Here is a 25,124-nt window from a genome sequence, read left to right on the forward strand (position 1 = left end):
CGGCCCTGGCCAGCCACCCCGCGGCACCCCTGTCCGACAGCCCCGCCAGCGCCCCACCCCCACGGCCCAAATGATTCTATTATTCGAGGACGCCGGCGTGTTGGATTTTATGGCCATTTTCCTTCGGACGATAATTACCAGCGGTTCTCCTTCCTCGCAGGTTCGCGTGCCAGCGACTTATCATTTCGAAGCGGAGTGTAAACGCGCGGGAGTGGCTCTCGAATCCGACGGACACTCGCAAAGACAGCTCGGTAAAATATTTCACACTTTTTCTCGTAGGATGATGTCAGATAGGGTAATGTACGGTTATGTGAGGTTAGGTTAGGTCAGGTTATGTGAGGTTATATGAGGTTAAGTGTGGTGAAGAAATTCCCCGTCCTCGATTAAACACTGTGGCTACTGTTTTGACCAACTTTGCACCAATACTGCTCCCAAACTAATGTTGAATCGCCCGCCGTAGCAAAAGCAACGATTTCTACACATTTGTTTCGACCAACTCTTTGGCACGACCGCTCCTAAACTACCATAGGTGAACGTCACGCGTCACTCGGCCGACGGCCGAAGGGAGGCCGAAGGCTCTTCTTGTTCGTCTCTGCGTTTCGGGATGGCGCGGATGTGCGCTTCATTGCTCGCCACACACATTGGTACCGCGACGTCGGTGCCGTTCGGGGCGGATACGGACACACCGTGGACGCACCGCGGACACGCCGCGGACACACGCGTGCGCGCCCGGCCACTTAGTTCTGGTAGACATTTACCTACGCGAACAAAAGAGCGAGCGCACTTTGTCAACAACAACAACATCAACAGCAACAAAGTGAAAAATGTGTTTGTAGAAGTGACGGCGGCGGTTCAGGCCCGCACCGTTTACAGCAAGGAATCGCCGTCCTGTTTTCCGCGCACTGCCCCTCAGGACTTATTTCCTGGCCGGAATTCGCCGCGTCCTGTCCGCCTCCCCCTCCGCGCTGCCCGTTTCCCGTTGGCCACTCTGACGCGGGGCAGCACAGAATTAATGCTTCGACAAGCTCCGAATCGCGCCGATCCAGATGCCCACGTCTATTACCGACTTCCTTTACGCGCTCGCAGGAAATCAATCAAAGCCGGGCAGAGCCTGTGGCAGAGACTGTGGCAGAGCCGGCCCGAAGCCGGTCACCTGCGCTGTACAGTCGCGCAAAGTCATCGGCCGAAACGCAGCCGGAAGCCCGCGCAATATGTTCATTTCAGGCCCCGTTCACAGCTCTAGAAACTGAAAACTATGTCTCGCGCACGCCCCAACCGGCCTAGGAAGAAGAAACCACCACTTCCCACCCCCCAAAAAAACAACAACTTGACAACAAACTACCGCGTCATTGAGCGATCACGAGCGACCTCTTGGATATTAAGCGACATCCTAATACACAGTAAGGGCCGCGGCGAGGGGCCCCCGCACGCACTCTGTAATTTGGAGCGACTCGTTGGAAATAATAAAAAGCATGACGTTTGTTCGTCCTGCTCCTTCTTCTCACATTTCGACCGGATTTTTCTCTCATATTTTTTTTATTCCGATCACGCGCGTGCGTGCGCGCTAGCTGCGGAAGGCGTGCCGTGCCGCACTGCCGCGTGCCGCGAGGAAGGCGCCGTGCCTATCACGCGGCGGCGGCTGCTGCTCCTCGCACTCTATCAAGGCTTATGGGTCGATTTGTTGTTGCTGTTGTTGTCGCTGTTGCAAGGCCCGCACGGCCCGCACGAGGCAAGGGCCCTCGCGTGCGTTGCGTCACGCGTCACGCCCGTGTTATGTGGACGCGTTTCACGCTTTCTGCACAAGCATCGCGACATTACGGCGCGTCGCGACCCGCCTCAGGTTTTGCACACCAATTAGTTTTTCCAGGCGGAGAGTCGCCACTTGATGCGATGCACTTCGCGAAGCTGGTTGCACTGAGGAACTCGATGAAACTGGGCGGTTGAACGCGGGGATTTGAACCGCGGACCTCCTAATTGCGAGACGAGGTCTGTATCCACGAGACTGTTCTCGAGGAACCCGGCGTCACGGCGGTATACGGCGGCGGCCCGGCGGCACATTACATAGATTCATGGCGGTCACGCTGGTGTCGGGGTGATGCATGGTGCCGGTGATGGTGGCGGCGGGGAGCGACAGGGCGGCCAATAACTGCCACCCCTTTGGTCCCTTTGCCGTCCCGCGGGGCCCCGAGCTCGGCCCTGAAGGCCCTGAAGGCCCTGAAGGGCGTGGAGGAGGACACGGATTGCTTATGCATACGGTCCGGCATATATACACCATCCGGAGTGTCGTGACAAACGCCTTGGCGGCGCTATGCATTGCACTACCTGGCGTGTGCCGCGTGTGCTTATGTGTGCACGGCCCGGAATGAGGTTGTCCGCGTGCGTGTGTGTGCTCGTGTGTGTGCGTGTGTGTGCGAGGCACGGAAGCAAACAGCGGAGTATTACCACCCTTTGACGAGGTAATGCATGCCAAGGCGCCAACGGCGCCTTCACGCTCGGACCGCCGCCAACGAGATCGATGCAACAAGATGAGGAAGGCAGGCATTCCGCCGCAGGTTTTCCCGCGCCAAAAAGAGGGAGAGATAGGAAAATCCGGTGACGCCTGGGTGCCGCCGTGGCGCGGTGGTGGCGGCAGTGGCGGCAGCCGATCACAAGTGTTTTGCTGCGGATTGGGCTGAGCGGGGGCAATGGGCCCGCACCGCGGCAGTCCTCGGCAGTCCGCGGCAGTCCTAATGGATTCAGATGGCGCCATCGCGTGCTTCGGCAAATCCCTTCCGACGTGTCAAGAGGTGGCGCGCGGCCCCTCAGCCTGCCGCCGCCCGTGTCTCAAAAGGGTTGGTCACGACACGGGGCCCGCTCGCTCCGCCATGAAGGATCACCACCGCGAGTTAGTTGGTTCCGCTGTCGCCCCCGCGAGGCCCGCGAGGGAGCGCCACTAAGCGGCCAGCCGGCCCGGGACTTCCCCGGACTCCTCCGTCGGAATCAATGAGGCCGCAATCATCGAAAGGGAACATCGACGCTTAGGGGCGCCCCCTGCCGGCGCGATCCGGTAACTTCCACGGCGGGAAAAGCACGGCGCGCCCCCTCCCCTCTTCCCCTAACGACTTCCTATGGCGTCAAAAGGGACGGCTGTGAACTCGCCACTTTATATTCCAAGTGAGAGGTGATTGGGGGGCGTTTACAAATGCACGATACACGCTCCGTCATATTTCTCGCGGCGGCGGCGCTAAAAGAATACTTCACTATCCGCACGAAGAGAGTGCTGCTGCCCCGTGGATTGCACGCCGCAGGGCGGTATGAGCTTGATGCACGTTGTAGTTTTAAATAATTGTAACCGCGTGCTATTTATTTTAAGCTCCGTAACAAGCTGCCGCTCTGCCCGGTATTTGCAACGCAAAATATAAGCGATAAGAATAAGGGGCCGTCTCCCTCGGCCTAACATAACCTCCCAAACTACTTCACTTGAAAACCCGTGTTTACTCAGGACACGCTTAGGTGCTCTGTAGACACAGACGTACATTTTCAGAGCAACTTTAAGAACCCTAACCTCACCTAACCTCCACACTGAACTTCGGTCTCTGCGCATCGCCACGGCCCGGCCGAGAGCGGCGATTTTTCCCGCGTTGCCATTTCACGGAGGTCACAGGCCGGCCGCCGGGACCATTGGCCAGAACGGCGAAAGGGGAAGGGGGAAATTACGTTGCATTACAATAACCTCCATTCCGTTTCCATCCCGACACCACCAATTGTGGATCCATATCCGGTGTCCGAGAGCCGAGGCGGCGAAGGCTGTCAGTCACTCAACTGTCGAAAAGACAACACAAAAAAATGGAAACACTCGGGGGAGAGAAAAAAAGGATTTAAGTGGTCGAATGTGGTCGCGTAATAGTGATATAATAGTGGCGTAATTAAGGCGCGCTTCTTCGCGCCAAGGCGGCGGGAAACGTCGTCGTGCCTCTGTGGGGATATTTCCCGCCTCTGCGGGGATATTTCCCACCTCTGCGGGAAAAATTTGTGACGTTTTGAGTCGACTCTGAGCTGCCTCTAGGCGTGCAAACACCCTGAAGCCGCTGTTGGCTGCATCAACTCAGAAACACGCACAGGTCGACCGCAAACAAGTTCCGGTTCGGTTCCCGGCCGGGCTGTCCGTTTTTTGACGGCCCACTCGCCACCGCAGCTTCCTACCAAGCTCGGCCAAAGGGGCGCGCGGAAAGGCGCTTCCCTGGGCGAAGCGGGGCGAAGCCGAAAAACGTCGAGAACTCAAAAACGGCAGGAAGCGCGGCGACCGCACTCGCGGGAGAGCTCTGCGTCTGATTCGCCCTGTTCGTTCCCATACCATGCGCTTTTTATTAACAAGAAAATGACAAAAAAGTTTCAAAAAACGGCGAATAGATCGTGTCAACGTTTTGCACACAATGGATGTCCAATCGGGCGTCGGGAGGCGGGGCTCGCCGTTTTTGCCCAAGTGGCTCGTTTGCATGTCGCGGTGCTGGCCAAGCTCCATCCGCCCAAGATGGCGACGGCAGCGTGGTCTAGCCCTTAATGGTAATGGCAATGGGGTGCCCGGCCGGGTAGGCAGCCCGCGCCACCGCCCCGCGCGCTGTGTTGCCTACACTGCCTAACGACTTCCGGTGCAGGACCAGGTCGGGCGAGGCAGGGCGGAGAACTGCCTCCCGATTAAAAGCACATCAAGTGGTCGACGCTAACAGTGTGAGCCGCGCCACGCCGCCTTGTCCGCGCTTTTTCTCGCCACGCATGGAGGTAAATGCCCCGCCAGATGGCTTAAGTGCCGTGTTACTGGTGTGACTCCACAGCCGATATCACGCGACGGCTGTTACAGTCCGTTTCAATTCCGTTTTTTCCCTCCTCACCTGCCGCCTCGATGTCTGTATTTGTGCGACCGCCATTTGACATTACACCTCGCCGTCGTGCCGGCCGGGCCGCCTGGGGCCGCCTTGCTGCTGACGTGGTGGAGCGGGGGAAAGTAGGAGACATGTCAAAATTCCTTTCGGAGAAATGGCCACCCGGCCGAATTCTCGGAACAATCCGAGGACATAAGTGCATTACGGGAATCGCATATCGTCGCCGCGACACGACGCGCGCCTTTGACGACGTGCACGACTTGGCGGAACGCGGCGCCGAATCCGACAAACAAGGCAGTTTCAAACGAACAAACACAGGGCGCTGTCCCCGCCCGGTCCCCGCGCACCCATACAGTCAAATCGCGTTACGCCCCGAGTGCCCCGTGCGCGCCGTGCTGCTAATCGCATGCAGGCACGGCTCTGCGGACTGACTCCGAGAGTCGTCGCTCTGTCTCTCTCGCACTTGCACGGGACGCCCTGTGAGTGCGAGCGAGACAGAGCGACAAAAACGACTCAGTGTGCCGCGCGGCCCTTCCAGCCTCCAGCGCCGCGACGGGCTCGCCGCGCGCAGACAGGCAGACAGGCGCCGCCCGCTCGGCCTGATCATACATATCAAAATGGAAATGGAGACACACCACGCGTTTGATGTCACTTCGCCGCGCGTCATGGAGTGGAAACGGGGCCTGGCGCCGCTCGGCGCGGGGAGTCACGGGCAGAGCAGCCGACGCGCTAGTCTCGCGCAACGGTCGTCAAATCGCCGCTAAATACCGCGCGGGCCGGCACTGGAAGTTGGAAAAGTCCCGGGGCTTGGGCTGGTGATACCGGAGGGCCGCCGCGGCGACTGCCAGATCGCCATGCTTTGTAAGTCAATGAATAGCATTTTGCTTTCTTTGACGGTCTGCGAGAGCACTTCGTATTTCGCGCGCGAACCGACGACGCCGTGCCGTGTCGTGCCGCGCCGTGCCGCGCCATACCCCGTCCGCCTCGCGCCGCGCGCCATCCAGTCTGGAGAAAATTAATGGAAATTTGAATTTAGCTCTTTGAAGCAGAGCGGCGGCGGCGCGGGGAGCAACGGCGTGCTTGTCTGTAGCCTCGCAGCCGGGGGCTGGCGTCCGGCGGGCTGCCGTCCTGGCCCTGGGGGAGGGTGGCTTCGCTAGCCTCACCTTTAGGCTGGCCGCGCCACGCCGAGGACCGCGAAGAGCGCCACCGGGACCAGCAGCGTCCTTTCGGCGAACACACGCCGGCCACTGCGCGGCGCGGCCCCTTCACCCCTTTCAATTAGTCCGCCCCCTCCCCCTACCCCCACCCTTGAGTGGCTCTGCCTGCGTACTCCTGCAGCCACTCAGCGCGACTTGTGGAAACAGCCTAATGCTGTCGCTTTGCTATGGAAATTGTCCCAAACGCGCAAATAAACATACATTAGCGGGGAGGCACAGGCCGGCGGTCCGCCGGGGCGCTGGGGTCGCGTTGCGCCCCTAAAGCGCCTCCCTAAAGCGACATGAAGCGGGGTCGCTTCGTCACGCCGCGCCTGCCGCGCCTCGCGTGACGCAACCAGGGGGTCTTGAGCTGCTCGAGCAGAACCACCGGTGCTCCGTGCGACCCCCTGGCGGTGGCAGTGCGGCGGCGGCAGCATCCTCCGCTCCCTCGAGGAGGGTCTCGGGGCACCAGGCGCACCGGGCGCACCAGGCGTCGCAGCCCATCAAAAGTGGCCATGAATACGCTAGTTACGCCAACCCCAATCCAAGATGGCTGGATGCCGCCACCACGCGGTGCCACGCTGCCACGCCCAAGGCGTCGCGCGGCAAGGCGCGCGGAGCGGCGGGGCTGGCGGGGCGCGTGAGCCACGCCACTTGTTATTCATGGCCTGGGATTCGTCGAGAGAGGCAATCTATCTATCACGACCGGTGCCGGGCCGCCGGGCCGCCAGGACGCTAGCCCCACCACCGCGAGGTGAGCCCGCCGCCGCGCCCCGCCGCGGTGGCCGCCGACGTGGTCGGCGACAAGGCCGCACCGTGCCCGATCATAATACGAAAGTCGCATCGCATCTCGGCGGCGGTGCGCACCGAGCCCCGCGGAAATCTCGGCAACGTCATGCACCGCCCCGCGGCGAAGGGGCGGCCAAGAGGCGGTGGGAACGGGGGGACGTCGGGGACGTCGTCGCCGTCGTCGCGTCGTCGCCGGGAGGCGGGACTGTTTGGAGCTGTTTTCGCAGGCTGGCGACATAACACCCTCCCCGCCCTCACCGAGGCCCAGGCCGGGCTCACGCATCAGAGCGCGCATCAAAACAGCACAAAAGCGCCATGATATATCACTCGACCGCCGCGCTGCCGCGCCGCCCCGCCGCGCACTTGTCGCCCTGCTGGGTTAAGGAGGCATCATGCTCACTTGGCCAGTTTGCCGATTCCCGCAAGTCACCTCATTTAATGGAGTCCGCGCACAATGTGTCCTTTACTCAGACGCTAAAGCGGGCCGCCTCTAGTGGGCCCAGCCCCGCCATTGTTTGCATACATGAGAACCTCGTCGTGGAGGCCGAGTCGACGTGCCGCCGCAGCTGCCGCCAAGAAATTATTGTAACCACTTTCTGAAAAACGGATATGCTGCACTTATCATGAGGTCCCTTTTCCTCGTTTCAGAGCTTATGAAAAGACGTGGGGCTTTCTCTGTGCCATTTGCGAGTGTTTAAAAAATACGCCGCCCTAAAAATGGTTGTGCTCCGCACCCCTGCCTGCAGCGCCGCTGCTGGTTTTTCCGGCTGGCTGTAAAACTTTGGCCGAAGTGTGCCCGGCCGAACCGGGGCGGCCGAAAGGCCGAAAGCAACCACAATCAGTTCGGCGATCGAGCCGTCGGCAAGCCGTCGGCCGCCGGGCCGTGGCGAGCCGAGCCAACGCGGACCGAATAACAATCATAATGACGAATAAGAATCAAAGCGGGGGACCCGCGGGGGGAGGGGTGGCTTTTGGTATCTCCGTGATTAATGAAGGAAAAGGTCGAGGCAAGGTGTTAGCATTCGCTTTCCGGGGGTAGCTCACGCTCGGTTCACGCTTGGCTCACGCGGGCCGGGCGCCTCCGAGACCCCCGAACTGCCGGTGGGAACCCGTGCACTCGTCATTCACAGTCGGCGGGCCCGTCCGTCGGGCTGCCTGGAGTCGTTGTTGGCGGCGAGGCGGTGAAAGGGTGCGGCCGACTCACACCCCTTTCGACCGGCAGTAGCTCGTTTTTATTTCGTTCGACTATCGCCACTTCTTCATCTGCAGCGGAAAAAGACTTTTCCTCGGCCTCGCCCCGCCCCGCCGGCGCGGCGTTTTCAATAATTTACATCCGGTTCCGTCACGACGACGGCACGACGGCGAGGCGCCAACCAATTAGTGCTTCGGGCCGCGCCAGGGCCGCGACAGGGCCGCAAACCTTCAATCACAGCGCGGTAACAAAACCAAACAGCATGGCCACTCTCACACGTGGCCAGTTCCCAGCGGCCATGGGCGAATTAAATCAAAAGCCAGCGCGAGGGTGTGGCAGGCAGCTACCCCGGCGCGGCCATGGCGAGGCCCTGGCGAGGCCCTGGCGCCACCGTAACATTGTCTTGTTGACAAGTATTGATGGTAACGTTACGACTCGGGCGGGCGCGCGAAGCAGCGCGAAGCCACAAGCAGTCCGAACCGAAAGAGCGCTCTCTCGGCACATTTCCCATTTCCTCTGTCCGATGGGCCCAACGCGTCCAATGGGCCCAATGGGCCCGGCCCAATCGAATTCACGCCGCACGGGAATGGCTGCAAAGGAGGGGCGCCAAGCTCGGCGCGGCGCTGGGCCGTGCCACGCTGCGCCACGCCGTGCCATGCCCTGCCAGGGCGCCGCGGCCAATGATGACACCCCCTTTTGTGGTGGAGGGTGGGGCGCCCGGCGCCAGCGTCGCGCTGATGACGGCGTGGTGCTGGCGGCGACGGCGTGGTGGTGGGACGCCGGGTTAGCGGCAGCCTGGAGATGACCGGACGACCTTAAACACCCTCCCTTAAACGTGGCAAAGCTACAAATCACAGTGCTTTGGACACATTCACAATCAGTAAGAGGAGTACGCATTTTAGAATGCGATATTGCCGAAAGAATAGTCATCTCTACTGCAGCACAACTACTCAGGGCTGTCGTGGCGGCCTGCTACAATGGGAGATGCTTACTACTCAGGGCTGTCGGCGGCCCGCCACTATGGGGGATCCTTACTACTCAGGGCTGTCGTGGCGGTGCTACTATGGGAGATGCTTACTACTCAGGGCTGGCGTGGCGGTGCTACTATGGGAGATGCTTACTACTCAGGGCTGTCGTGGCGGCCCGCCACTGTGAGACATCCTTACGCGTACTCCTTGTCATTAGAGGGCCAAAGGTCGTCTTTGGGTGGATGCGCCACTCCGAGTCAGCTCCGCGAGGCTCCACGTCGAGGGTGGTGCTGATTGGCCCGCTGCACGCACCGCGCCACCGCGTCGGCCGAGCCAAACGTATGTTTGCTCACTTTGGCCGTGTGATTGACTCAATTGGATGAGACGGGCGGTGTGGTTAGGGCACGGCCGTCATGAGCTGCCCCTATGACCGAGCCTCCCCGCGGGGCCTCGTGAATCTTGCAAGGAGGCCCCGCGGCAGCGGTCGACGGCGAAGGCCCTGAGTGTCGTGCTTGAAAACAGAAAGGGTTGCAACGGAGCGAGTGCCCCGTATGCCGGGGTGACTTGAACCGCGCTGCCCGCCCACGGGCTCAGAGATAAAAGTCCTCACGAGCAAATCTGAGTCACCGTCAAAAGTTATTTTGCTAGTTTTGCTTGTGAAAGATCTCGGTTGTCAAGGCCTTCCCCGGGGTGCTTGTAGCTTGACTCTAGCTGAGACACGGGAGCGCTCGCGGCGGCACACGCGTGGACTGGTGCGCCACGGCGCTGGCCGGGGCGGGGTGGAGCGGGGCAGAGCGAGCTCCAAATGTCAGCCACCGACATGATTGGTTTCCATTTTTAACGTTGATCAAAGCACACGCTGACTGCTGCGGCTTGCGACTTGATATCCGCCTCCTGACTCGCTGATCGGATGTGGTCGGTGCGGCCGGGCCACGACCATCAGCCACGCGAAAAAGGAACCGGCAGGGAGCGGGCGGCAAAGGGGGAGCCCACTAAATTATTACATTATTGGTGTGCTGACCGGCCTGGCGGGGCCTGGCACACGCTGTCTGCCGGCTCTGCCATCGCCGGGACACAATATTTCATGGCGGGGCCTGTTCCGTTTGCACGACAAATGACAGCTGTAATGCAGCGGGGCCTCGCTATGGCGCTATGGGGTGACTCAGTGACTCACGGCGAGTGAATTTAGAGGCAAGGGAAGTACCGCCGCTATACGCTCGTTCACTCAATGATGCGCGGGCTGCATTACTAGCGGCCAATTGGAGGCTCCGACCGCATCCACACGTTCTCACACGCACTCACACACACACACACACACACACTCGTAGATGCAGTGTGGCGCCTCGGAGAGTAGCGCGCTCGGCCGCTCGGCACTCGGGACGAAACCTCAAAAGTGCGTGCGACTGGGTTGACTATGGTATGTACGGTACGCGCGCGCCACTTTGTGTGTGTGTGTGTGTGTGTGTGTGTGGTGTGTGTGTGTGTGTGTGTGTGTGTGTGTGTGTGTGGTGTGCAAGGCCGGCTCGGAATGAACAGTCCGCCATGATTCGCCCATTCAGGTATGCACTTAGCTCATCTTTTCCATCAGACGCGCACCAGTATTCGGGACTCGATCTCACAGCGCCACACTTGCTGCTGCGGCGGCGCGGCGTAACCCAGCAACGGAATGAATGAATTAAACAACACGGAGGGGGAGAGAGAGAGGGAGAGAGAAATCCGCTTTTTAGGCAGCTTTGCGGAGGCGCGTTTGTGGCTGGGAAAGACTTGTTCACACTCCGCGCATGACCTGAATGAAGCTCAAGGTGTAGGGGCCGCCGCTTCACGGAGCACGGCCCGCTCGAGGTCCACGACGGCGGCGGTGTAGTCCTCCCCGCGAAGCGCCCGCCGCGTCCGCCGGCAGCATAGCAGCAGACCACAAGCGCCACAAGCGCGCAGTCTGGATTAGATCAAGAGCCAGGCAGCCACGCACTGTGTGGGAACAGACCACAAACAAACGTTGCAAAGGGTGCGTTCGCCAGCGATTCACCTCTCGAGCCTGCCGATCGAGCTTCTCGATGGTCGCGAGGCATCGCCAGGGCATCGCCAGGGCACCGCCGGGCTGGCCTGAGCAGCCGGGCGCCGTCCGGGAGCCGCCGGGAGCCACCGCAGCATCGATGCCGCATTAATCGAATTTGAAACCACAGGCAGGCGAAGCGGCGAGGCGGCAAGGCGCTACCGGACGGACGGAGCCTTGCCCGCGTCCAACGCCAGGCACTACGCGTTTCAAGGCAACAACTTTGCATTTTCTCTGCATTGCAGTTCGACGCCTTCCAGCAAAAGAGGCGCCTACGAAGGGCGGGATTCCCGAAATTTACTTGTTTGGCGAATATTTTGGCACAATCCAAGAACGATGACTGACGGTGTCTCATGTTTGGACTATTTCCCCCTCCGGTGTCCCACCTTCCCGTTCCGATCGCTGCAATGCGATGCCATGAGATGCAATGCGTGAATGCGGCTGGAGTGGAGAACAATGACACACACACACACACACACACACACACACACACGGAGGCACGTGATCGCACGCACACAGCGACACGGAGGCGCACGGCGACACTGAGTCTGTGATTACATAGGGATAATGCAGCCTCTCGAGGTGTCCCGCCACCCTGGGGGGTCCCCTATGTGCATCACGCAGTCCCCCTGCCCGTTTTCTCCTGCTCCGAGCTGCGAATAACATTTGTTGACACTTATTTGCAGTCCGCATAGCGTCACTCGCAAGTCACGATTAAAAAGCCCCCGTTTTTTCTTTGTTTTGTTTTTGTTTTTGAAGGGGCGCGAGCGCGGCAGCAACGGTCGCGGGTCGGCGAGGGGTAGCGCCAGATGGGGCGAGGGCTAGCGGGCAGATGAGGCGTGCAGTGTAGGCGTGGCGGCGATATCGTCGAGGTGTGGCCAAGAATTCGACACGTCCAACGAACCAATTTCCAAACTTAATTTGGCCGGTCTATTCATGGCCGCGATGACAGCAGCGCCCTCCCGGTGGGGACGGCTCCACAAAAGGTGAGAAATGAACGCAGCGCGGGGGGAGGGGAAGGGGGAGGAGGAGGGGAGGGGAGGGGGTTGCTCTTGTGCCAAGTAGGGGTGGCGGCGGCCTGCGGGCCTACTCATGGTCGGTTTAGCCACTTGGGAAGGGTTATTGAACACGGCGTCAAGGCTTAACAGGGTTCACCGCGTCCGTCCGTGTGTGTGGGGGGGGGGGGATCTTTCAAGGGAGTCGGGCCGGCAAGTGAACTGACTGTAGAGCATTTTCATGTATTTCCAGGTGCTTCATTCGAGGTTTTCAAAATGAAGTCAAAACAGCCAGAGCGGATTGTTAAAGGACTTTTCAAGTTACCGTTGCATGCGTTTTGAGCTGCCTCTTTGAGGCTGCCACGCAGCGAGCAAAGGGTCGCGAGCGGCCGGCCGGCCGTTGGTGGCAACAACCCTCTCCTTCCACCCCCTAGTCATGACTGCAGGAGAGAGAGAGAGATTCTCTCGAGAGGCGCGCGCAGCTTCTCCAAATGCAATCACTCATTTCTCTTCACTTTTTCCGCTGACTGCGCCCCGCCCCGCCCCGCCGCCGCGCCCACAGGAGTGCTGCTGCCCCGCGAAACAATAACTGACTGTGGCTGCACGCCCTGGTGCACACCGTGCATGCCGCGCGCTTGACGGCTGACTGGCTGCCGCCCCGCGCCGCGCCAGAAAAAACAAAACCGCACCACCAAAGTGTAACACTCGCTTCAAATTTTGAGTGGGTCTGGCCCGTTTCCGTTTGGGAAGATGGTGGCGGCGGTGGCAGTGGCGGTGGTTACGACATAGGGAGAGAGTAACGCAAACCCTTGAAAAAACCAGGTCCCTCGTAAACAGCTCGGAATCCGGAAAAGAACTTAGAAAAAAAAGTCTGCGACCTCCAAAAACTCTGTTTAGAGAAATTGAAAAAAGAAGTTTTATATTTATTAATGCTTTCATTCCTTCATCTTCGATGTCGACGACAGGGTCTCAGGACCCTTTCGATCCGAGCAGCCGGAGCAGCAGCCTCTGGAAGGCGGCCACGTCGGGCTTCTCGACGAGCACGGCGTTGGCGGGGAGGCGCGTGGTGTTGGAGTGGTCCACCAGGGACACGCCGCGGCCGGGGCCCTGCCCGGACAGCACGTCCACGCGCACGGCCTTCCCCGGCGGGCAGACGCGCGCGTCCAGGATGTGCGCCGCCAGCAGCCCGTCGGCGCTGTTCCAGGTGGGCAGCGTGGCGAGCAGCACGCCCTCGGCGCGGTTCAAGAAGGCCACGTCCGCGGTGCCCGCCGCGCCCAGCACGTCGCGCCGCCAGGCCTGCAGCACCAGTCCCAAGTTTAAAAAAAGTACAGGGTACGAAGCGTACGCCCTTATGTCGTGACTTTGAGCCTGCCCTCGGCCAGATACAAAAATCTGAGTCTCCGAGTTTGGAAACAGAAATTCACGAGGGAAGAAAACCACTTACGACGGGCAGCTCGGCGTCCAGGGCCGTCTCCCAGGACAGCAAGAAGGCCGGTTTGTCGGTGGGGACGGCGTCCAGGACGATCATGGCGGCGTCCGGGTCCGAGTACATGTTGAACTCGGCGCCTGGCTTGTAGTTGCCGTTCCCTGCAATGCATTTTCCTTGTTTTTGTTGTTGTTGCGTGAGCCTTCCCCGTGACTGAGTCATCGAGTGGAGATACCCCGCGCCGCTGCGGTTGCCGCCTCTATACTCCGCGCGCCGGGATAAAGGCTTCGGCGGCGCGGGGTATGTCCGAGCGAGACGCACCGTGCGCGGCCCCGCCGAGGATAAACAGGTCCCGCAGGTTGTCCAGGAAGGCGGCGTCCAGGCGCACGGCCAGGGCGATGTTGGTGAGCGGGCCGATGCAGAGCAGGCTTAGCTGGCCTGCAACACAGCGACAGAGTCACCCGGGCGACCTGGCCGGGCCGCGGGGCATTCCCTCCTCAGCTCCACTCACCCTTGTGCTCCCTGGCCAGGCGCACCAGGGCCGCGGCCGCGTGCTCGGGCTGCACCTTGTTGACGTCCGGGGGCCCGGGCGGCAGGAAGTCGCCGAAGCCGTCCTCGCCGAAGTAGAAGTCGTAGGTCGGCTTGGGCGGCAGCAGCGCGACGCCCGCACCTGTGTACACGGGCACCTGCGGAAAAACACGTGGAAGCGGATTCAAGCGGCAGCGTCAACGGCGGCGACAAGTCCGGTGTTTGAACCCACGTCCTGGCGGCCGGCGGTCTCCAGCGTGGCCAGCACGTTCTTGGTGACGTTTTCCACGCCCGTGTTGCCGAACACACAGGTGATGGCCAGCACCCGCGTCTCCCGCCGCCTGCCGGTCCAGTCACGCCCTCTGCGGGAAACAGGACGGAGTTTCAGGATCCAGACTCGTTGAGGAAGGTTACTGCTTGGCGACCGCCTTCGGAAAAATTGGCTACAGTGACTTGCAACTGTTACAGCCGGTCCCGATAAGGAAGCTTCTTTTCGTTTCAATACGCGTTTTGATCGAAAGTTATCAAACCGTCGAGTCATCGCCAGCAGCCGATCCGAAACTGACCAGCCGCAGTCGACTGATAAGGGATTATTTGGGGCCGCTCACATGTGCATCTCCTCGGCCCGCAGCAGCTCCAGGATGGCGACGGCGTCGTCGGCGCCCGCGTCGGTGTCGATGACCAGCACGCGGACGTCCGGGGCCTCCACCAGCACCGAGGCCAGCACGGCCAGGGTGGTGAGGCACACGGCCCACACCGCCACGACCGCCGCGGTCAGCCAGCGCGCCTGCAGCATATTATCAAGTCACTCTCAGAGGGAAATAGAAAGAGAGAGAGTGTTCGATAAAGAGTACTGTACTTTCCGTTACCAAGATGCAGTGCTAATAAAGAAGACATTTGATTGGCGTGATCCCGCCATTAGCTCCGCACAGTAGACTTTGTTAGGTAACCGCCTTGACCTCTGAGGCGGCACGGCGCCACACACACACACACGCCCACACACACACACACATGCCGGCGCTTTCCCGCTCTTTGGTGATGGTTTTGGCGGTGGCGCACATAGGTGCACACACTCTAAAAAATAATGGCATTTCTACTACACTGTCGTATGGTAAAAGTACCAACTTCGGTATGGGAAACGACAATCCTATACGTGATTTGGAAAATTCCTATGCTTTTCGTTCTTTTGCCAATGTGGTGTAGTAAAAATCCGAACCTAGTATAGGAATTTGATTTCCTATACTCATGTTTGGTTTTTTCCTACACTTTTTGGTAGAAATCCTATTACTTCAGGCCATTGTATACTGCTTTTCCTACAACCTATTAGTAAGAATCCCAAACAAATTCTGAAATATTTTTTCAGAAGAGAGGGGACCAAGACAGACGTTCAATATTCATAACAGGCTAACGGCACAATGACTAAGGCGACAAAGGTGCTCAGAGAAAAGTAAAGAAAAGCTCATGTGACGTCAAACCGTTAATAGAAATTGGCAGTAGACGATTCGTTAAAACCGGTTTAAACTTATTTTGTATCTTGTTCTGCCCCATTATCACATTCGGTTTTAGATAATTTTGACTTCTTCATTAAAACTTGAAATGGGTTTGTCTCTGAAAATAGCGGCAACTCAGAACGACTCATGTAGATGAGCCATGGTTTTGAATCCTTGCGAAATTTAAAGTGATATTATTATGAAGCTGAAAATAAACGTAGCGCTCCAAAGCATTTTGACATCGTCTATTGTTAAGTTACCTTGTACCTAAAAGGTGAGCTGTGGGTAAGGGTATGGTCCACTGTCAGCCGCCTGACGTCAGGTTGCACAAACCTGCCGCTAGTCGGCGCTTGGAGCGCCGTGCCCGTTCACCACTAAGTATTTCCGATTTATGTTACTAAAGTAAATAATTTTCGACAACTATATCATCTGTTGCCTAAGTAAGTGTCAGTCCTAGCCGTTGGCTTTCAGTTTTAAACAAAATATTACACTAAAGTCGAGAAAAACGCTTGTCCATGTTGGCACTCGCTGGCGACTGCGGTCGGCCATTAGGTTGGGTGCACGCAAGATCCGCCTTGAGGTACAGAGCCCGGGAGTGGATTGAACTGCCTCTTGGGTGGGTCATTTCCTCTATCGGAGACAGAATCCCACTTCAATTTTTAAAATGCTTCCCCAACTGAAGTGGCGCTGGCGCCATGATCTCTCGGGACGTGATCACTATTTCTCAAAGTAAGACTTCCTATGTGTGTATAGGAGTTTTACCACATCACGGAACGAAAATATCCCACAACTCGTATGGGATTTTTACCATACACGGTGTAGTAGTTTTCCCACACCCTAATATAGTAGAAACCTAACAACACGTATAGGATTTTTGCCATATCGGCAGATGGTAAATTTACCATGTCCTGTGTGGGAAAATTCCTATACCGATTAGGTTAAATGCGTCCGATACTTTTATAGGATTTCTACCACAATATTTTTTAGAGTGCAGCGAGCATCAGAGACGTGCATTTCCGCCCGCCTCGCCGGCGGCAATCGTCGCGGCAGAGATAAGCAAACGGACGCTCGAGCATCGATGTTTTTCTGTGCCGCCTCGCGCAATTAGATGTCCTGGGGACACGGTGATAAGGACACGTGCCGTTGCGCAACCGTGTGCGACTAACCTCCAAACGGCGGGTCCTCCTCCACCGCCCTCCGAATTGTCCGGCCGGGTCCTCGAGAGCGGCGTCTCGAGCGCGCTCGCTAGAGGGCGCTGGGCGTGCCGCCACGCTGCGCGACGCTGGTACTCACCCGGCAGCGGACGGTGCTCATTGGTGCTCGGTGTGTCTTTGTCGCTGGGCCGCCGGCCCTTCCGTCTCCGTCCGTCCTCACTGCGGCGCGAGCAAGGCGCGAGCACCTCGATGCTCACACGGCCGGGTCTGGGCAGGCTTGCCAACGCCAAATAGCCGCACTGCCGGCCTTTGGCCGCGCCGCCACCGTCCGAGACGTTCTGACGTTGTACCGAATTCGAGCTCCTCGACAAGTTCCTCCTCCAGGGCCGCCGAGCTTTGATTATGACGTGAGCGTGTACTGTCCCGAGGATCACCCGGGGGCTTACGCAGAACGGGACTGCAGAAAAATTTCCGCTCCTCCTGCACTGAGTGATCTAGAAGGATCCTTCCCCGGGGTTCAAGTTAGGGGTTCCAACTCCGGATAGCTTCATATCCATTACTTGTATGACCAGCTGACTCAATCAGTTTGCACTAGGATTCGGGATTTGTTTGAGTCTAGAAAATCTATTTATAGTCAAGTATCACCCGGGGGCGAATTAACCAAATAGGGTTCTTCAACTGAGTTATTGCTTCGGCCCCGATTACGGGTGCACACCTGGTATCTTTCTTCCATGTCGACGGCGGTGAAGAGGCCTGATTGTTTTGAGGTGCCCTATTCGGGGTCATGACGTGACGCCTGATAAGACCGATAGTAGTCCCTAGGCCGTTCCTTCCTGACTCGATTCACGCGAGGGGCGGTTGGTTGAGTTCTTTGGCACACGCGGACGCTTTCGTGGACGGGGTATTCGGCGGAGAGGGCTCACGTGTTTCTGCTACTGTGATTGTTAGAATACTGACTGGAGCTTCTACCGAGCCAGGGCTCCGGGAGGGAGGCTCGTGCCTAGTTCCTAAACATCTAAGGTGAACGCATCGGCCACAGGCCGTTGACAATCAGACTATTCCAGCAGTGCCGGCTTACGCCTGATTACTAGGCAAGCTATCTGCCAGTCGTGTTAGTTAGCTGGCATTTAGCAGGGGGCGGTTTTCTGCAAAGGCAGATAGCGTGGCGGCCAGCTGGTGCGCTGGTGCGTGCGCGTCACAGAGGCATTGACCAGTGAGACCTGGGTAGTGCGCTGCGCCTGCGATAATCGGTGGCGACGGCAAAGACGCGGAGGTGCTGCTCGAGACGCGTGCCGGCTCTTCTTTTTGTTTGCAGGCCAGATCCAGCGAGTCACGGGTGCGTTCGAAAGCAGCGGACGAGAAGCGACCGACCGGTCAGGCCTCTGACCACACCTCGCCCGCGTGCGCCCATACCCATAGACACCTATCGGCAAGTCCACACACACTTGGGTTACACAAGCAGCGTGCACTTTTGCTGGGTTACTTGGGGTCGATTCCAGCTTCTAGACGGTACAGTTGATTTGCGTGAGCTGAAACTGTTTTTGGTCCCATCACCCGCGAAGCCTTTTAACACCAAGCCAAGCGCCCATGTGACAGTGCGTTTTCGGCGACCGGGGCTCTAACCGATACGAGAAGAACCGGTTGGTAGGCAGCATCAACAACATACCGTGCGGCGAGGACACGCCCCAAATTCGCATGTAATCGTTTGCCCCTTTTCCCAGCTGGTCATCCTCCGAGACACATTGAAAATGCTATCATTATTCTGGCGATATGGGAGACGCAGAGTGTACGCCGCCACCCAGGCACCGCGCGGTCCGTGACTGGGGGAAACTGTATCAGTTGACAACAATGTGGGTCACTGCCACTGGTCGGAGCAGTGACCAGCGAAACTTTTCGCGTGTGGCGCCGCCTGTTTGTTTTTGACCGTCTCGGAATTAATTACCCATATTCTCGTGACCCCTCGTCGATCCACCAATCATCTTGTCCGCCAGGCGCCGCCAGACGTTGAACGCGCTGCCCCCGACGTCCTTGGCCGCGGCTGGAACCGCTGAGTCAGAATGGACGCGCCGCGTGCCGCGCACGACAATATTTGTGGAAGTTTTCCAGCGCACCTCAGGTGCTTCCAGCCCCCGCAGTCACAGAAAAGAGTGGGCAATAGGGGGTTCTAGGAGGCATTTTAAATTTAGAAATGAGACCTGGTAACTGTTGTTATATCTTTGGGTAAATAATCCGATCAATTACTCAAAAAGACACAGGTCTCTGTAATCTGCCACTAGCGTGTCGAGGACCGCCCTCAGCAGGCGTGATAGCAGTCTGCTCCTCCCACCGCAACGGCTAGCCGCTCACCAGACGAGGGCAGGTGACCTCCTTTTCGTACCTTAAGTGCAGAGAGTGCGCTAAACTTCACAAAAAGAACCACTCCCTAAGAAAATATTCTGCGTCGTTTTCTTCTGTTTGACAGTAGGGATAACAAGAATCATGAGTGGGTTCCAAAACTCGATGCTCGAAGCGGGATTAGTCCAACTACTTGCCGGTCATCATCGCACTTATGGCACGATGCTCCTGCCGCCGGCACCGACCGGCACCCATCTCTCCATCTCTCTCCGCCACCTCCTCGCGGAGCCTGCCTCTCTCCGCCTCCCCCGCGCCTCGGCTCCGTCTTTCTCCTCCGCGGTGCCACTCTCTCTATCTCTCCGTCTCTCTCTTCCCCTTGCCGGTCCCGACCCGCGGCACCGCGAGGCAGCCCCTTTAAATCGCGAGCGAGGTCGCGGCGGCCGGTCAGTGCGAGGACGGTCTTCTCCTGGGACGGACAGCCGCTCCAGTGTTGTCACTTGGTACACAGTGCAGTGGCGCCACGCGGTGGCTGTTGTTTTGATCGACGGGACTGAGTGCGCTGAAGATCGTTAAGTCCTGCAACAAGAACTGTCGAGTGAAGTGCCTGAGTGCGGTCTCTGCAAGCGGCGCAGTGCGTTTTTGAACGGTTTGCAAGAACTCCGCGGCCACACGATGCTGGTGCTGATCCTGGTGGGCGTCGTCAGCGTCCTGGCGACCGCGCTCTACTTGTTCCTGGACCGCAGGTACTCCGTGTGGAAGAGGAGAGGCGTGCCGGGACCACCGGCTTCCGTCAGCCTGTCGGTGCCCAAGGTAATGCTCACCCTTCGTCAACGACTGGGATTGTCCCGCTCGCTGTGTGTGAACGAAAGTCAAACCGAATGCTCGTTTCGTCCAGCTGCTTCTGGGACAAGAGAGCATGGGCGACATCGCGGAGCGCATCTACTCCGAGTTCAGGGACTCGCCCATCGCCGGCTCGTACGTGTTCGGCAGCCCCGTGCTGCACCTGCACGACCCCGAGGTCATCAAGCACGTCCTCATCAAGGACTTCCAGGTGAGTGCCCTCAGGGCGCTCCAGTGTGCCCCTAGGGAGTTCCCAGGGCGTTCCTACGTCGTGGAGTATAACAGGGTGCTTGTCTCCCTGCAGGACTTCAACGGACGGGGCGGGGACTCAGACAACCCCGACCCTCTGGCCTCCAACCTGTTCCTGCTGCACGGGGCGCGCTGGAGGAACCTGCGCGTCAAGCTGGCGCCCACCTTCACGTCCGGCAAGATCAAGTACATGTTCGACACCTTCAACAAGTGCTCCGAAAACATGGCCGTAGGTTTCCTCCTAACTGTTTCGATTCAATTTTGTTGGTGTTGTCCGTCTCTGACCGTTCGCGTTCCGGCAGGACTACTTGTCGGAGAAGATCGCTGCTAACGGCGGTAAGCACACCGAAGACGCCCGGCCGCTCATGATCCGCCTGTTCGTGGACACCATCTGCTCGGTGGTCTTCGGCATCGAGAGCAACGTGATCAAGAACCCCGACTCCGAGTTCTTCCACGCCGCCCTGGAGGCCGTGAAGCCCTCCTACCCCAACTTCTTCCGGGCCCTGGTGGCCCTCTTCGGCCACGACTGGCGGAAGGTCGTCCGCACCGGCTTCTCCAGCGCGGACTCGCAAGCCTTCTTCACCAAGATCGTCGAGGAGACGGTGGAGTACCGCGAGAAGAACAACGTGGAGCGGCCCGACATGATGAACCTGCTGATCCAGCTCAAGAACAAGGGCTTCGTGGCGCCCGACAAGGAGGTCGACAGCCAGGACGAGAAGTATGAGGGTGAGTACCTGGGATTGTGCAGTGCCCCTGGCACTTGACAGTGTGCTAACCATCCCTCTCCGCCCCCAGCCGTCTCGGGCGACCTGCAGAAGCTGGACATCAAGGACGTGACCGCGCAGGTGTTCGTCTTCTTCCTGGCGGGCTTCGAGAGCTCCTCCGGCACCACGTCCTTCACGCTCTACGAGATGGCCAAGCAGCCCGCCGTGCTGGCCAAGGCCCTGGAGGAGGTGGACCGCACCCTCAAGGAGCACAACGGCAAGATCTCCTACGAGTCCGTCATGAGTATGACCTACCTGGACAAGTGTGTGAGCGGTGAGTGGCGCGGCTGCCAGCCCACCGGGCTAGTCTCAGTAGTATGGGGCCCCCAGGCTGCCGGGCTGCAGTCTCAGTAGTATGGAGCCCCCAGGCTGCCGGGCTGCAGTCTCAGTAGTATGGAGCCCCCAGGCTGCCGGGCTGCAGTCTCAGAGGCTGCCGGGCCTGCTCCAGCGAGTCCTGACGGTTACTTCTCGTCCTGCAGAGACGCTGCGCATGTACCCGCCGCTGGGCTTCGTGTCGCGCGAGGCCATGGTGACGCGCAAGGTGCCGCTGACCGACGTGACGGTGGACAAGGGCACGCGCGTGGTCATCCCCATCCACGCCCTGCACTACGACCCCAAGTACTGGCCCAACCCCAACCTGTACGACCCCGAGCGCTTCAGCGAGGAGCAGAAGAAGACCCGGCCGTCGCAAGTCTACCTGCCCTTCGGTGACGGACCGCGCATTTGCATCGGTAAGAACAGTGGAAATCAATTTGTATTTTTGCGAACAATTTTGTTTTTAAGTAAAACCTTGTCTTACCGTGGCCTTACAGCTGCCCGGCTCGGCGTGGCGCAGATCAAGACGGCCCTGGTCACGCTGCTGGCCAAGTTCACCGTGGTGCCCAACGCCCAGTGCGTGGACAAGGTGAAGCTCCACCCACGCAGCTTCGCCACCGCGCCCCAGTACCCCCTCAACCTCACCTTCGTGGCCCGGTCCAAGCGCGCCACCGTGTAGTGGGCCAGCCGACCAGCCGGTCGCGCTCAGTATGCCAAAGAGACTGGCCCTGGAGGGCCTGTTTGCATGAGACACTCAGGTTGAGACCTAGTCTCTCAATTTCAATGCCGAACGCAATTATGCCTTTCCTTAATTCTCGCCGAACACTGTGAGAATGACTAGAGGTTTCCCCGCTCGGTGTGGGCTGGAAAAAAAGCACTCAGTACCTGCTGTACATAATTATCTTTCTCGATAAAGAATGTAAGAGTAAGATAGTTTCTGAACTGAGATAGTTAAAATTAACTGTGATGATCCCACAGTATTGGGAAATATTGTATATTGTAGATAGGGGGAAGGGCCTTGCGTGAATACCCCACGCACGAAAAATAGCCATTAGGATTCTCAAACGCGGGGTAGAGACGCGCACTTTTCTTTTCGGTGTGTGCTTAGTGCTAATGGAACGGAAGTTCCTGACTTTTCGTCTGCGACAGGCACTCGACAAGCTTTTAGTGCCATAACTGGGAGTGAATCTTTTGTGCGCGGGAGACTGGTCACGCTGGCCGGCCATTGTACATAGTGTCGATAAAAAATAAAGTGGTCACTGCTGTTTTACGAACATGTTTGCTCTAACCGTTGCAACGGACCCTCCACCACCACCTCCTCCTCCTCCTCGCAATGAACACCACCATGCTGCCCGGGTGTCGTTCGCCTATCAGGCCACGGGTTTCTTGAATCGAATCTTATCGGCAGACAGAGTCTTGTCGGCGCTCTGTCTCCGTCGCACTCACGAGGCGACCCAAAATGACTCCACCCAAATCGCGCGGCAGAGGCCGTCGGACAATCGGAAGCACGCGGCGCGAGCGCCATTGCGACAATTGCATCCTTTGCATCTCGATCGCATCGGTCTGCGTCTTTTCCCAGGCGAAACTCCGGCCACCCAAAGTTGGTCAAAGACTGACTGAATCTACAAAAGTATGATAGTGATTATGTCGGATTTTCTTGATCAATACACTGATCACCAACTTGACGTACACTGATTATCCCCTGGGGGTTGCCTACACCAGTTGCGTCGCCGCGGAATGCGCGGTCGCCAGGCGGGACATTGTTTGCAGGCGTTGTCGTTATCGGAGCATCGCATCTCGATAATCTAGACCGGTGGCACTGATTCAATCAACACCACGCCAGTCGCCATGAAGCTCTTCCAGGTAGCGGCCTGCCTCGTCCTGCTCGCGGTCAGTAGGCACGCCCTTTTTCTCGTCCAGGCTCGGTGGCGGGTTCGACACTTGCCGCCCGCGGGGTTTTGTTTTTGTTTTTTCACGTTTCTGCGACCGCGTTTTCCAGGTGTGCCTCGCGTCGCCTGCCCCGCCGCGTGTGGCGCGCGCGCTGCTGCAGCCGCGGTCCAGTGAGTCAATGCAAACATAGCGCCGCCCTCTCTTTAGTTGTTGTTGTTTTCGCGAGTGTTGTTGTTGTTGCCGGCAGACGTGCGCATCATCGACGGTGGCGATGCCGCGCCGTTCCAGTTCCCCTGGCAGGCCGCGCTGCTGGCCGAGCACCGCTTCTTCTGCGGCGGCTCCATCATCGCCCCCACCTGGATCCTCACCGCCGGCCACTGCGTCGACCCGTGAGTCTTGCAGTGTATAGCCCGAGCATAGCGCGCCTGAAGGGTAGGCCACTCTTTGGACAGCGCGCCAGATGGGTAGGCAACTCTTCGGTCAGCGCGCCCGAAGGGTAGGCAACTCTTCGGCCAGTGTACCCGATGGGTAGGCGACCCTACGGTCAGTGCACGCGCACGCAGGGTAGGCAACCTTTCAGCCTCGTCACTGAAGCCCTCCCCGCTCAGGTTGACGGAGTTCCACGTCGTGGTCGGCGCGCTCACCATGCCCAAGGGGCACGAGGCGTCCCGACAGAGGTTCAAGACCAACCGGCGCTTCCTCCACCCACGGTACGACGTCAAGTTCCTGGACAACGACATCGGCATGCTCCAGCTGCCCACCAGCATCGAGTTCAACATCTGTAAGTCTGCCGCCAAACTTTTTCATGAGTGCCGCTTTGCGGCGTTGTTCTGTGGAACTGGAGACTGGTTCACAGAGTCGTGTCTCGCTCGTTCTCGTGGGGCGTCCCGAACTCGAGAGAGGCAGAGTGACGGAAACGACTCTTTGAACCAGTCTACAGTGTACGTCCACTTTGTCGCAGTCGTGCAGGCGGTGGCGCTGCCCTCCTACTCTGCCGCCACCGTGGACTGGACGGGCGTGGAGGCGCGCGTCAGCGGCTGGGGCAAGACCACCGACCTGGCCGACCACAACAGCCCCATGCTCAAGTTCACCACCCTCAAAGTGGTGGCCAACGCCGTGTGCGAGCACGTGTACGGCAACACCATGATCGCCAACAAGCTGTGCCTCTCCAGCGACGACGGCGGCCACGGCGTGTGCCAGGTGGGTCCACTGTCGGTGACGGTGTCTCTCTCGCACCCGCACGGCACGCGCCATGAGTGCGAGAGAGACAGCGCGACGTCTGTCTGGCAGACCACGCTCGTGCTTCTTGCAGGGCGACTCGGGCGGCGCGCTGGTGGTGCGGCAGGGCAAGACCATGGTGCAGATCGGCATCACGTCCTTCGTGTCCTTGGAGGGCTGCACGGTGGGCATGCCGCAGGGCTTCACCAGGGTCACGGCCTTCCTGGACTTCATCGAGGAGACCACCGGCATCCACATCGAAGACTAGGCGCGCAAATACACCCAGCCGTGGCGGCACACTGTTCTTTTTATTTGTTTCCATTATCACGGTGCTGTCCCTGGGAGGCCGTTTGGTCAATCGAGCGCCTGTGAGCGGGCAACCCATTCGACGGCAGCAGCCATACCCCGCGCGTCGCGAAGCCCGCGACGCCTTCGGACTGTCGAAGCGACGCAGGGTCGCCTCCTCACGAATGACCGCTGCCCCAGAGAAGTTTTGTCTGGCCCCAGAGACGTTTTCCCCAGACCCCAGAGAAGTTTTGCCAGGCCCCAGAGAAGTTTTCCCCAGACCCCAGAGAAGTTTTGCCAGGCCCCAGAGAAATTTCCCCCAGACCCCAGAGAAGTTTTGGCAGGCCCCAGCTCAGAGCTTCCACTTCCACCTTTCCTTTCGCAGTGCAGCAGCATCATCGCCGGGCCGCCGGAATCATCGGCTTATGTCTTCATCCGCCTGCCGCGTGCCCCGGCCAACCTGACCGACCCAGCAACCTGCGGGATCAAATCCCCTTCGGAAAAAAATGAGCCTCCGCCTGATCTGAGAGTGAGTGAGAGAGAGAGAGAGGGAGGGGTTCGTGGGAGGATCGGCTGGGC

The 25,124-nt window shown here is 58.9% G+C and overlaps 3 protein-coding genes across 4 annotated transcripts; 2 read left to right on the forward strand and 1 right to left on the reverse strand.

Moving 5' to 3' along the window:
- Positions 1 to 12,949: 12,949 nt before the first annotated feature.
- LOC117639986 (uncharacterized protein C1683.06c-like) lies at positions 12,950 to 17,896 on the reverse strand. The gene is made up of 7 exons (XM_034376122.1): positions 16,790 to 17,896; positions 14,615 to 14,793; positions 14,239 to 14,368; positions 13,990 to 14,164; positions 13,800 to 13,916; positions 13,497 to 13,639; positions 12,950 to 13,348 (listed from the first exon to the last, which is right to left on the reverse strand). The coding sequence occupies exons 1-7, from the start codon at positions 16,808 to 16,810 to the stop codon at positions 13,022 to 13,024; spliced, it is 1,092 nt and encodes a 363-aa protein (XP_034232013.1). The 5' UTR covers positions 16,811 to 17,896; the 3' UTR covers positions 12,950 to 13,021.
- Positions 17,897 to 19,415: 1,519 nt separating this feature from the next.
- LOC117639985 (cytochrome P450 6k1-like) lies at positions 19,416 to 22,426 on the forward strand. Its single transcript, XM_034376121.1, has 7 exons — positions 19,416 to 19,794; positions 19,880 to 20,035; positions 20,129 to 20,302; positions 20,376 to 20,799; positions 20,869 to 21,111; positions 21,317 to 21,568; positions 21,650 to 22,426. The coding sequence occupies exons 1-7, from the start codon at positions 19,657 to 19,659 to the stop codon at positions 21,829 to 21,831; spliced, it is 1,569 nt and encodes a 522-aa protein (XP_034232012.1). The 5' UTR covers positions 19,416 to 19,656; the 3' UTR covers positions 21,832 to 22,426.
- A 471-nt stretch (positions 22,427 to 22,897) lies between these two features.
- On the forward strand, positions 22,898 to 24,564 carry LOC117640000 (brachyurin-like). 2 transcript variants are annotated; one of them, XM_034376141.1, is made up of 6 exons: positions 22,898 to 23,042; positions 23,152 to 23,212; positions 23,290 to 23,431; positions 23,651 to 23,823; positions 24,004 to 24,242; positions 24,355 to 24,564. In XM_034376141.1, the coding sequence occupies exons 1-6, from the start codon at positions 23,001 to 23,003 to the stop codon at positions 24,526 to 24,528; spliced, it is 831 nt and encodes a 276-aa protein (XP_034232032.1). In that variant the 5' UTR covers positions 22,898 to 23,000; the 3' UTR covers positions 24,529 to 24,564. The 2 variants fall into 2 exon arrangements, with proteins under 2 accessions (XP_034232032.1, XP_034232033.1); XM_034376142.1 differs by having other exon boundaries at positions 22,986 to 23,015.
- Positions 24,565 to 25,124: the final 560 nt, after the last annotated feature.

The sequence above is a fragment of the Thrips palmi genome, unplaced genomic scaffold (genome assembly GCF_012932325.1).
Source record: "Thrips palmi isolate BJ-2018 unplaced genomic scaffold, TpBJ-2018v1 HiC_scaffold_12, whole genome shotgun sequence".
Taxonomy (NCBI): Eukaryota; Metazoa; Arthropoda; class Insecta; order Thysanoptera; family Thripidae; genus Thrips; species Thrips palmi.

Bases quoted from the DNA above. Each gene is read 5' to 3' on its own strand.
- LOC117639986 (XM_034376122.1), bottom strand. From the start codon at position 16,810: ATGAGCACCGTCCGCTGCCGG. The intron at 14,794-16,789 runs GTGAGTACCAGC...AATATGCTGCAG, and splicing joins TGAGCACCGTCCGCTGCCGG to GCGCGCTGGCTGACCGCGGC. The intron at 13,640-13,799 runs GTGCGTCTCGCT...AATGCATTGCAG, and splicing joins CCTCGGCGGGGCCGCGCACG to GGAACGGCAACTACAAGCCA.
- LOC117639985 (XM_034376121.1), top strand. From the start codon at position 19,657: ATGCTGGTGCTGATCCTGGTGGGCGTCGTCAGCGTCCTGGCGACCGCG. The intron at 19,795-19,879 runs GTAATGCTCACC...CGTTTCGTCCAG, and splicing joins TCAGCCTGTCGGTGCCCAAG to CTGCTTCTGGGACAAGAGAG. The intron at 21,112-21,316 runs GTGAGTGGCGCG...CTCGTCCTGCAG, and splicing joins CCTGGACAAGTGTGTGAGCG to AGACGCTGCGCATGTACCCG.
- LOC117640000 (XM_034376141.1), top strand. From the start codon at position 23,001: ATGAAGCTCTTCCAGGTAGCGGCCTGCCTCGTCCTGCTCGCG. The intron at 23,213-23,289 runs GTGAGTCAATGC...TGTTGCCGGCAG, and splicing joins GCTGCTGCAGCCGCGGTCCA to ACGTGCGCATCATCGACGGT. The intron at 23,824-24,003 runs GTAAGTCTGCCG...ACTTTGTCGCAG, and splicing joins CAGCATCGAGTTCAACATCT to TCGTGCAGGCGGTGGCGCTG.